This window comes from Grampus griseus (assembly GCF_964374135.1).
Source record: "Grampus griseus genome assembly, chromosome: 1".
Classification (NCBI taxonomy): domain Eukaryota; kingdom Metazoa; phylum Chordata; class Mammalia; order Artiodactyla; family Delphinidae; genus Grampus; species Grampus griseus.
Window position 1 is genome coordinate 181,326,200 of NC_139017.1, and position 11,639 is coordinate 181,337,838.

At 62.2% G+C, this 11,639-nt stretch overlaps 1 protein-coding gene across 1 annotated transcript in view; it reads left to right on the top strand.

Annotated features, from left to right (window-relative positions):
- MEGF6 (multiple EGF like domains 6) overlaps positions 1-6,734 on the top strand; it is a gene marked incomplete at both ends in the record, with an annotated part of 100,731 nt that extends 93,997 nt beyond the window's left edge. Inside the window, 11 exons of the mRNA XM_082677445.1 lie at positions 49-186; positions 286-414; positions 967-1,095; positions 2,095-2,223; positions 2,503-2,631; positions 2,865-2,993; positions 3,081-3,209; positions 3,794-3,922; positions 5,291-5,338; positions 5,672-6,243; positions 6,684-6,734. Coding sequence (XP_082533571.1) covers positions 49-186; positions 286-414; positions 967-1,095; positions 2,095-2,223; positions 2,503-2,631; positions 2,865-2,993; positions 3,081-3,209; positions 3,794-3,922; positions 5,291-5,338; positions 5,672-6,243; positions 6,684-6,734 — 1,712 coding nt within the window. The remainder of the gene's footprint in view (positions 1-48; positions 187-285; positions 415-966; positions 1,096-2,094; positions 2,224-2,502; positions 2,632-2,864; positions 2,994-3,080; positions 3,210-3,793; positions 3,923-5,290; positions 5,339-5,671; positions 6,244-6,683) is intronic.
- Between the last annotated feature and the right edge of the window lie 4,905 nt (positions 6,735-11,639).

Genomic DNA, 11,639 nt, shown 5'->3' on the forward strand with positions numbered 1-11,639 from the left:
GCCCACTCCAGGCAGGGCCGGCACTGACCTCCTGCCTCCTCACCCCAGCCTGCCCGCCCGGTGCCTTTGGGGAGAACTGTGGGCAGAAGTGTCAGTGTCCCGGCGAGGACCAGGCCTGCCACCCTGCCTCAGGGGCCTGCGTGTGTGCTGCTGGCTACCACGGTGCCGGCTGCCAGCAACCTGAGTGTGCCCATGCTGCCCGCTGGGCCCTCGGGAAGGATGACGTGGGAGGTCAGGGGCTTTGTGAGCCCCCTGGCCCCTGGCAGCTGGCCCCTCCCCCTGCAGGGTGCCCGCCCGGGCGGTTCGGGCCCGGCTGTGAGCAGCTGTGTGGGTGTCTCAACGGGGGCTCCTGTGACGCGGCCACAGGGGCCTGCCACTGCCCACCTGGGTTCCTCGGAACGGACTGCAGCCTCGGTGAGTGGCCAGGGTGAGGGCAGGGGCAGCTCCTCCCTGCGCCTCGGTGGTTAGGGTTAGCCAGCCTGCGGGGAGGACAGCCCCTGACCACCCCCTTCTTGGGCCCGCCCCCCGGGGCCTGGCCGCAGGCCGGGCTGAGCTGGGGGTTCCATGTGACCAAAGCATCCCTGCCGGCCAGCTCTGCCTGGCCGTGTGCTGTGCCCCGGCTCAGGCCGTGTCCACCAGGGGCCGTGCAGAGGCCAGCTGGGCATGCTGCCGAGAGAATGGCCTTTCCCTGAGCCAGGTGGGGCCCTTCTAATCATCTGGAATCCTGGCTGGGCTGGCGGGGTGGGCGGGGGGCCACCGTGAGTCACGGGAAGTGCAGCGCAGGCCGGCCCCCAGCAGAGCCAGTAGGCAGGGGGCGTGGCAGCAGGCAGCCCTGCCGCATCTGGGCAGACAAGGGAGTCTCCCCACCCCGCCTTCCCTGGCCCATCCCGCCCTGTCCCAGGTTGACACGGCAGAGAGAGGGGGGATCCTGCCTGGAGTGGCCACCCTCCCATTTCCTCCTGGCAGCCTGTCCACACGGCCGCTTTGGCCCCCGCTGTGCCCACGTGTGCAGTTGTGGGCAGGGGGCGGCTTGTGACCCCGTGACCGGCACCTGCTCCTGCCCCCCCGGGAGGACCGGCGTCCACTGTGAGCACGGTGAGAGCCTGCTCCCCCTGCTGCCTTGGATACTTCATGGGTATCACTCCCTCAGCCTCGGGGGGAGGGTGATGGGGTGAAGCCCTGGGGTCACTGGCGGAGAACTGGGTCCCCGCCATTAATCCCCCAAGTACCCTGAGGATAAGTGAGGGTCTAGCTTGTGTTGACAGCAGCGTCCACTCGGGTCATTGGGTCATCCAATAGCATCCCACGCCTTGTCTTGACCTGTGACTCCAAGGCTCAGGCCATCAAGTGACCTGTCCAGTTCCCTGTGGCCAGTGGGGGATGAACCCGTTCTGACCCAGAGCCCCCCCCAGCAGGAGGGGTCAGGTGGCTGTTTCGTCTGAGGACGGAGCCAGCCTTCTGGCTGATGTCCTCTTGGGTTGGGGTCCCTCTGGCCTTTCTACCGGGCCCAGTGGCCAGGGACCCCACAGAGAGGGAGGCCTGGAGCCCAGCCCATGGTGGGGAGCTGGGGCAGTCCCTGGGGACTGTGGTGGGGCTCATGCTTACAGTGGCATGCACGGTCCTCAAGGCCCTGCTTGGCCTGGCCCCGCACCCTGGTAGATCTGAGCCCCCTGCCGCCCTCTGGTCCTCGTCAAGGGGCCGGTCACACTCCCCGAGGCCCGCAGGGAAGGACGGTAGCCATGGGTCAATCAGCGTGTGAACAGGGGCCACCTGGAGTGCAGGGTTGCCCAGCCTCCTCTGTGCTGCCACCTCCAGGAAGACTTCCCTGACCCCCTCCCGCCAGCTGGGCAGGCACTCACAGCCCCTGGCGGGCCCTGGTCCCTTTCATCCTGTTATCCTCAGCGCCGACCAGGCCCGGCATCTGCGGAGGATGGATGAATGGGCAGGATGTGGTTGGTGTTGTTTCCTGGCGCGTGTGTGCCCAGGGGGCAGGGACTGGTTCTGAGAGGCCCAGGGAGTGCTTGTTGAATGACTGTCAGATCTGGGGGTTGCGTCCCTGGGCCAGAGCTCTGAGCAGTTCCCGACTGTCCCCAGGTTGCCCCCAGAACCGGTTTGGTGTGAACTGTGAGCACATGTGCTCCTGCAGGAACGGGGGCCTGTGCCACGCCGCCAGCGGCAGCTGCTCCTGCGGCCTGGGCTGGACTGGGCTGCACTGCGAGCTGGGTGAGTGTCTGTCCGGGACAGCCTGGGGGCCACATCGCCGTGTGAGCTGCAGGGGTGGTGCCTGCAGGGGAGCGAGGCCGTACCCGATGTGGTGGTGGCAGGATGGGGGCCCTGGACTCCCGAGGGGGGCCGTAGCTCGAGGGTGTTTGCGGGGGCTGCAGGTTGCTGTAGGGCCGGGCGAGGCTGCCGGGCTCCCGCGGATCAGGCTAGTGCCCAGGGGCCAGCGCGTGCCCCCTGCTCTCCCGTGGCAGGAGGCTGACCCACCGGCCCCCTCCCCAGCCTGCCCCGCCGGGCGCTACGGTGCCGCCTGCCGCCTGGAATGCTCCTGCCGCAACCACGGCACCTGTGAGCCGTCGTCGGGCGCCTGCCACTGCGGCCCCGGCTTCTACGGCCAGGCCTGCGAGCACCGTGAGTTGTGGGGGCGGCCCCTGTCCCGGCATCCGCTCCTCCGCTTTCCGTGTCACTCCCCGCGGGGGCCCGATGAGATGAGGCCTGACCCCAGCTTTGGTGGGGCTCCCGGGCCAGAGGTCCCGGCTCAGGGCCGGGCCTGGGTGGGAGGACAGGGGAGCTGGGCCCCTGACCCGGTCCTTTGCTCACTCTGGGCAAACTGAGTCAGGAGCTCCAACCCGGGTCTCCCTCAGCCTGTCCCGCTGGCTTCCACGGGGCTGGCTGCCGGGGGACGTGCGAGTGTCAGCACGGCGCCCCCTGCGACCCCGTCAGTGGCAGGTGCCTCTGCCCTGCTGGCTTCCGCGGCCAGTTCTGCGAGAAGGGTGAGTGGTCCGTGCGCCCACGTTCTCCATCCGGCCCCTCACCCCCGGGTACGGGACAGGTGATGCTAAGCCCACTGCCCCCACCAGGGTGTGAGCCGGGCTCATTTGGAGAAGGCTGCAACCAGCAGTGTGACTGCGAGGATGGGGTGCCCTGCGACCCTGTCACCGGCCACTGCCTATGCCCCCCGGGGCTCATGGGGGCCACCTGTGACCTGGGTGAGTCTGGGGTCCCGCTTGGTGGGGGGCATGGGCGCGGGTCTCTGTCAGTGTTTTTGACCGTGTTGAAGGAGCCCCACCTGTGCCACGTGTGGCCTGGGCACCGTGCCCAACCCCTCCCTCTGCAGGGGCCCCAGCACGGAGCTCCTGCTTGGGTTGTCAAGGCCAGTCCCACCCTCTGGCCCCCACCTGAGTCCCCGGTTAGCCTCTCCCTTGGGCGTGGGCCCAGTTAGGTGGGAAGGAAACGTGCCAGCCTCCCAGACGTGCCCGGGAGGAGGCGCCGGCCCTGGGGGCTCCACACACGTCCTCGTGGCTCTTGGCCGTCTCGCCCTGGAGGGAGCATCCCTGACCACCAGCTCCCCTTTGCCAGCTGGGGGCTGGGCGGGAAGGCGGGGCAGTGATCCTGGGCCGGTGCCTGGTGCCCTGCGCTTTCCCATGTGAGAGCTCCTGCAGGACAGGGAAGCTGAGGCCCGAGGTCCTTGCTCCCGCACATCCCCCACGGGGCGGCCCGAAGCCTGGGGTCTCTGCCGCAGGCAGACGGGAGTGGCACTCAGGCCCGTCTCTCCCGTGTCTTGTGCCCTCAGGCTGCAGAAGCGGCTTCTTCGGGCCAGGCTGTGCCTTGCGCTGCTCCTGCGGGGGTGGGGCTGACTGCGACGCTGTCAGTGGGCAGTGCCACTGCGTGGACGGCTACATGGGGCCCATGTGCCAGCAGGGTGAGTCAGGCTCGGGGGAGAGAGGGATGACTCTCTGCTGGCTGGGCCAAAGGTCACCAACCCAGCGCGGCACCCGTGGTATCTGCAGGCCTCTCACGGGCCAAGTGTGAACCTTCCAGCCCTTGGACCACGGGGCCGGACTCGGCCGTGGGCCAGCCAGCCGTGCCCTGCTGACTCCAGGCCCAGACAGCGGCTGGGGTGGGCTCAAACTGCAGAGGGCGGAGACCCCACGGGCAGGGCTGGGTGATCCAGCGTGGGTGGGCGCAGACACAGCCCACCGCCCCACCCCTTCCTCGCCCTGTGTGTGTGTGAACCAGGGCACGACGGTGCACCCGTGCATGTGTGTGCAGTAGCACAGGCGTGTGCTCCCGTCTGTGCACGCTAGCACCTGCGTGTGTCCCAGTGTGTGCGTGCCAGTGCCTGTGTGTGCTCCCATGCGCACGTGTGCTTCACGGCATGCCTGTGCTCCAGTGCATTCGTGTTCCTGTTTGCACCCATGGGCAGGGTCGGGGAAGGTGCCGTGATGACACCGTGGCCTCTCAGCCCCCTGAGCCTCTGGGGGAATGTGCTGTCTGCAGGCAGAGCTCGGGGTGCCCTGCCCCTCCGGCCAGCTGTGCTCCTCTGGTGTCCTGGTCCCCTCCCCCAGGCCCAGCCTGCGCCTGGGAAGAGGCAGCACCGAGAGGTCGTGTCTGCCAAGCGAGAGCAGAGGCTGGCTTGGGGCCTGTGCCGGCAGGCCCTGCGACGGGGCGAAGGGGGAGCCAGGCTGTGAGCGGGGATTCCAGCCTGGGCTCCTTGGCTTGGGGACCCCAGCCGTGGTCTTCATACTGTGTGTGCATCTTCTTGAGCCTCGTCGAGGCAGCCCTGGCCCCAAACTGTTAAGCACCTTTAGGGGAAGGATCCCACCTCCTGCAGAGGGGTGGGGTGGGGCAGGTGGAGGCAGAACCTGGGGGGCTGGTGCTGGGATGAACGCTGTCCATGGCGGCACCTGGTGGTCAGGTATGGTACTGCGCCGCAGGCGTCCTTGACCTTCAGCGAGGGTCAGGAGTTGGGGGTTCACCTGCCTGAGGCCCCGTCTGCTTGAGCAGAGCCCTGCTGGGAAGGAGGACAGGCAGGGCCTCGCTGCCCTCTGTCCTGGAGTGGACCCTGCTTAGTCCCTCCCCATCCAGCCCGAAGTCCCACCTCCCGGCCCCTCTTCCAGCAGGCAGGGCTGGGGACTTGCCTTTGGGGAGCGGGAGAGCCCCATCATTTGCATAGGAGTGAGGTGGGGAGAGGCCCTGCAGGGTGGGAGTGGGGGTCCCTGCAGGCCTCGCTGCCCCGTTTCTGTTACCCACCAAAGGGTGGGGCAGTAGCGTGTCTGTCTGCCTTCAGGTGGGCCCTCCCAGTTCCCCGAGACCCCATCCACAGCCCTGGGCCCAGGTAAGGGGGCCGGGGGCATCCCCACTTTGCCAGGAGGGTGGCATTTGGTGGCATCGCGTGTTCGTTACCAGCAGACTGAGGCCAGAGGAGGGGTGAGAATGGGGCACTTGCGTGTGATCTGGGCCCCACTGGGTGCTGGGCATTCCAGAATCTGGACCGCAGAGACGAGGCGTCGGGGGCAGCTGGGGAGGAGCGGCTGGGCTGCCCCCCTCTGTCGGGCTGGGGCTGGAAGGACAGGAGGGGAGTCCTGAGCCCAGAGCTCTGAAAACGTGGAGAGTCTGCCCCTGCCCCGGGGTGACCTGCTCGTCTCCTGCCCCTTCAGTGGCTTCACAGTCAGCCTCCCACCGCCCCGGTCTCAGCAGCAGCAGCGCAGAGAAGCAGTAGCTCAGGGGCAGCGCCCGCCGAGGCCTGTCTCCCAGGGGCCGCTGAGAGGACCCAGGGGCCTTGGTGACCACGGAGGAGGGACGCCGGGGGCCGGGACTCCTGCCCCGCCCTTGTCTCCGAGGCCTGGGGACAGTCGTGCAGCTGCAAGGATCGTCTGGCCACGAGGAGGGAGGCCCTGCCCAGCCGCACTCTGCAGCACCGGGGCACCGGCGCGGGGCCACAGTGTGGAGGAAGCCCCCGGCCGGCGCCCTGGGGCGGGACTGCGGGCAGGTGTGGGTGCAGGTGCGGGCGTGGGGCCCCTGCCCTCGGAGCAGGTTCTTCTGGTGCTAGGCCCGGGGACTGCTGCAGCTCAGCCTGTTTACCTGGAAACAGCTGGGCCGTATTTATGGAAAGGTATTTATGGGCAGCCAGACATGCCCACTGCACCCCTGGGCGCTGGAGGGCTGCCCGCCTCCTGCCCAGCCCGGGAAGCCCTGACTCGGGACTGCGGGACCCTGAGGGGCCTCTGGGTGGGCGCTTCGGTACCATGTGAAACCCAGTAAGTTAAGAAAGGAGCAACCACTTCCTCAAGGCCTTGTGTTCACTGCTTCGTGTGGGCCCTGCGGGGTGGCCTCCTGGGCCTGCTGCCATGAACGCGCCTGACCGGAGAGGCCCGTTTGGCCCCTGTGCCCCTCTGGGGACCGGGGTGCCACACAAGCAAAGTTGGGTTTTATCCCAGTTCCCGGTGCTCTAGAGGGGCGTGGTGCCCCGAGACCGAGGAAGCGCTGAGTCCTAGAGCCTGCGTGGGGGCAGCATGGCCCCGAGGGGAGGAGGCCAGGGGTGCTGTTGGGGGCAGCATGGCCCCGAGGGGAGGAGGCCAGGGGTGCTGTTGGGGGCAGCATGGCCCCGAGGGGAGGAGGCCAGGGGTGCTGTTGGGGGCAGCCTGGGTGCCCCCCTACTCCTACCCTGGCCCTATCTTCAGGGTAGAGCCAATGGAGAGGGCTGGACCCAGATTGTCACGCTGGACACTTAGGTCTGGGCTGTAGCCCCCTCCCCCTCCCCTCCAGCACCAGCCCAGGTAGCTGATGCCTCTAAGGGCGAAGGATCTCATGGGGCAAAATAAGGTGGGTTCTAGAAAGCCCTGTCCCCTTAGACAGCTAGTGAACAGCCAGGAGCAGAGGAAACCGAATCAATGGGCCACCGTGTTAAGACTCTGAGGGACATGAATATAGTCCATACCTGGAAGGGGTTGGGGATGGGGTGGTAACGTGATGCAGGAAGAAGCAGAGGCCAGGAAGGACCAGGGGCAGGACTGAGCGGGAGCCTGTGGGCGCTGCAGTCGGAGGGAGGGTGGCAGGAATCAGGCTGCACAGTGGGTTCTCCAGCTCAGGACACTCCCAGGAGGCAGCATGGAGGCTGAGAAAGAGAAGATACAAAGGAAAGATCGGTAGAAACGGGCAAGGGACGTGTTAACACCCGTGTGTCTGAAGTCCTAGAAAAAGAAGGTAAAACCCATTGACACAAGGCAGCAGGTTCTCAGGTGCAAAGCTGGATGGTCTCAGATGGAAAGCACTCCAAGTGCAAATTAAACAAAGTAAAAAAGCCCTCGTCCAAAGGACTTAAAGAGTAGTAGTGGCAAGGAGAAATGCTACAATGCCCAGAAAAAATAAACAGGAGTCAAGAGTGGCATCTGACTCCACAGCAGAAACACTGAAAGCGAGAAGATGATGATGTTGATTTCAAAACGTTGAAGAGGAGATGTCGAAATTTGAATTTCACGGCCTTGAATCGTGTGTCCTGCTAAACTGTCACTGAGAAGCAAAGTGGTTGTTTATTCTCAGGTGTCCAGGGCCTCGGTGGGCACCGCGCGAGAACCAGATGTGAAAATACACTCAGAGAAGTTTCCCAGCAAGAAGGGAAAGTGTGAGGTAGTCACTGCATTTCCCATATGACCTAGTGATTAAGAGAATCACAGCGGAAGCCAGGTGAGGTGGGAGCTGAGGCAGGTGGGGAAGAGAAAGACACTGATAAAAGGAAGCGAAACTCTAGTGCAGTTGGAGCTGAATAAGAAACTGTGACCTCCGCAAAAATGCTGGCAGGATGTTTAACGTTCAGATGGGAGGGAACTTCACCTCTCCAGGGGAAGGCAGGAAGGAAGGAAGAGTCGAGCAGGATAAGGAAGCAGATTAAAGCCTGATTGAAGTTGTTACAGGTGATCGAAAATCAGATTCCTAGACTGCGTTAAACATGCTTCAACCGCATTTTGTTTACGAAAGACATTCCTGGAAGGACAGAAGTATAAGCGTACAAAGTAAACAGAAGGAAAGCCGGGCCGTGAGTTTTGTTATTTCAGGGTGAAAAGCATCGTACGTGCCTGCATGTAAACATACACACATCCATGCACCAGCAGTCGGGGCTCAGATTCGTGAAGCTGTGGTGGGTGTAACAGGCGGAAATGATTAAACTGGTGATTTTAATATAAAAGCCAATACAAAAGCAAGACACAGCAGTGATAATGTTTTAATCACCTTTACACACATGCTGTGTATACCTATGCCTAGATTCATTTATTTCTATTCACATATGTATACATCTATGTTTAAGTCTATGAACGTCACACTCAGCGAATGGAGAATAACGGAACATTTAACAAACGTAAAATTCCGTCTTTGAAGAGTACTAAAGAAGAATATTCTAAGAAGATTGATGATTTTTTTAAACATGAAGCAAGAAAAAACAATACAGAAGATGGGAGGGTTAACTACAGACACAGAGAATAAGACAGAAAAGAGAGTATTAGGAACAGCTATGTACTAGTAACTTTGAACACTTAGAAAAATGGATATGTTTTGGGAAAGTATAAAATGCCAGGATCAGTGTAAGTAGAAATTAAAAATGTGAATAAACTAGTAACAAGTAAATGCAAACAGTAGTCACAGCTCCACCTCCCCCTCTGTCACCAGGAACACCTAGGACAGGTGTCGGTAAAGGGGGCTGGGCCAGACTTCCAAGACACAGGAACTTGTCTGATGTGAGATGTTCCAGAAACATTAAATAGAGGAAACGCGACTCATTTCAGGAGGCCAGTCCCAACTGGGTTCTACAACCGGGTGAGGGCAGTACGAGAAAAGAAAATTACAGACTCACAACATGTATGCAGAAAGCCTGAGTAAAATATGCCGGCGTCTCAAAAATATTTAGAAAAAACCCACTTGATCCAATGGGACTTGGACCTGATTAAAATGAGAGGACAGTTTAACATCAGAAAATGTGTCCATGTGTTTGGGTGACATGAAAAATCACGATGGTCTTGCTAGAAGTAGAAACAGCATTCGATAAAGTTCAGCTCTCTCTCGGATGTAAGTTCTTGGGAAACTGGGTACAGAAAGGCGCTTTCTTGGCAGTGGTCACGTGCTAAGAATGTACTAGCTGAGCAGGGAGAGTGATGGATTCCAGCAAGCGGCCCAGGCCTCCTCGCCCCCCCACCTGGGCTCCTGCCTCCCCTCCCCCGCGTTGCTGGTCTCCAGCCCTGATGTGACAGCCTGTATTTCTGGCCGTCCTTCCACATTAGAACTGGGGGCATGGGCTCGGCTTGCGTCATGCTGGGCCACCTGGACAGGACCTGGGTTGGGCCCTGTAAACTTCGTGGGAAGAATGAACAAATTCCCTTAAAGATGGAGAATCAGATCGTCACTCGCTCCTCCTGACCCCAGCAGAGCTTGGAGGACCCCAGGCCATACCATCAGGTGAGCAAAAGAAGTGAGAGGTGTTCAGACCTGCGGGGAAGGGACAGACCAGCCTGTGGCTTTAGGAAAGCTGAGAGGGCCAGAGACAGATTAGCACAATCATAAGAATTTGGCAAAGTGGGCCATAAAGTCATATCGATGATAGGAAATGTATAAAACCTATAAAAATCTGTAGTTCTAAAGACTGCCAATGACCCACTAGAAAACAGAATACAGAATAAGATCCTGTTCAGCGTGGCAACAAACCCCGGAAATACCGGAATTTATCTCGCGAGAAGATGGGTGAAGCCCTTCCCAGTTTCAGATCCTAAGGGCCAGAAAGTGAGGATGCCGGCCCCGGCCAGCCCTCAAACGGACTTGGTTCCAGTGACGGGGTAGATGGGTGACAACCGGGGGGGGGGGCGCGGTTTGGGGCCCAATGTCAGGAGTGCTGACAACGGAGAGCCGGGAGGAGGTGAGTGGAGTTCACCGAAACCCAAGGGCTCGCAGGGGTGTGGGTGGAGAGGCGGGATCTGCACGTCCGAACACTGTGCACAGCGTTGCTCCCAAGGGGCAGAAACGGCGGTCCAAGGGCTCTACGTGAGGCCTGGGGATTGGGGTTCGCCAGGCACCGTTGGGTCCCAGGGATGCAGTGTAGGCCGAGGGCTGGGCCGCAGTGCCTGTGCCGGCCACCAGGGGCGATAGAGGGCAGCCGGGGCCGGGCAGCTCTGGGGAAGGGGCGCAAGCTCCCACTCCTCACTGCTCCACAGTCATATCCACCCTGGTGCCCCGAGGCGAGAGGCCCCTGTGGAAGGGCTGGGACACCACAGTGTCGTTCCCACTGGACCCCGTCTGGACGTAGGCTCTGCTGGAATCGGCTGGGGTCCTAGGAAGCCTCAGTGGCCCCCCGCAAACCCGCTGACCCCACCAGTAGGCAGAGGGCCCTTGGGCCTCTATCTCCCCACGTTGTAACAGGAGGGGCCGGGCTAGGTCCACTCCTGGTGTCGCCCCCTCCCCAGGGGAGCAGGTGTGACAGGCTCCTCCATGGGACCCTCTGTTATCTGGAGGGGGGAGTGCCACTGGGCACCAACACCAAGGACGTCTGTGGTCCTAAAAGGAGCAGCTCGGCAAGGAGGCAGGTCCGAGCACCCTCCAGCTGGGGGTGGGGAGGGTCCCGGCTGGCCCTGCCCTGGGAGGGGGTCATGATGATGGGATCATGACACCAGGGCCCGCAGGGCTGGACCCCAAGCTGAGCAGAGAGGCCCCTCGGAGGGGCCCCAGCAGGCACAGGTGCTGGGGGGAACCTGGGCTTTCCTCTCACTGCCCACAACCCACCCTTCTAGGCCCCTCTAGGCCTCACCGCAGCTGGGGCCCTCTGCTTCCCGATTCTGCTGGGAGGGTTTTTGTCCCGAGCTGGCCTGGTCCGGGCCTCCCCAGGTGGACCCAGCCACCAGCAGCCCCGTCTCCAGTGATGGCCCCTCCCCAGGGTCCCGGGATGTCCTTCCTCCAGGCTAAGCATTCTTAATCTCTGCCTCCGAGGTAGAGGGCCTGCATCCACTTTGCAGAAGAAAACTGAGCTGAGGTCGCTGACCCCGGGTGACTAGAGCAAGGACGTGACCCAGGGCTTTTCCATTAACTGAAAACGTACCTGGCAACCGAAGGGCGGTGGGCTGGCCTGCCCTCCCCGAGAGTCAGGGGTCAGTGGTGAGAAGGAATAGGCCGGCTGCAGGCAGCTGGGCTTACACACCGATGCTGCCCACCTGCTCCTGCCCAGGGCACGCACACATGTGCACACACACACACCAAACACACACCTGCCCCTCACCCTGGTCACCAGCTTGCCCCACAGCAGCTCCAGGAAAAGAGCAGGACTTAGCTCACAGGTGGGAAAATGCAGGCCCCAGATTTCCACCTGTCCAGGAAGTAGGAGGAGCTGGGCCTGCTCTCTGGTGACCCCACCCCTCAGATCATGCCTCTTTCACTGAGCCTGGCCCCGCGCCATCCCCCCGCCCTGCAGAGCACACGCCCAGGATGTTCCTTCCAGCTGCCCCAGGCCACGGAGGTCACCTTGGACATTAAAGGGAGGAGCTGCCCCTCCCTTCTGGTGCTGAACCCCTCTACCACCTGGTTCAGTGGGCAGGGCTGGGATAAGCTCCACCCCCACCCAGTCCCCTCCCCCTGGCCCGGCGCACTCCTCCACTTCCTCCTGCAGC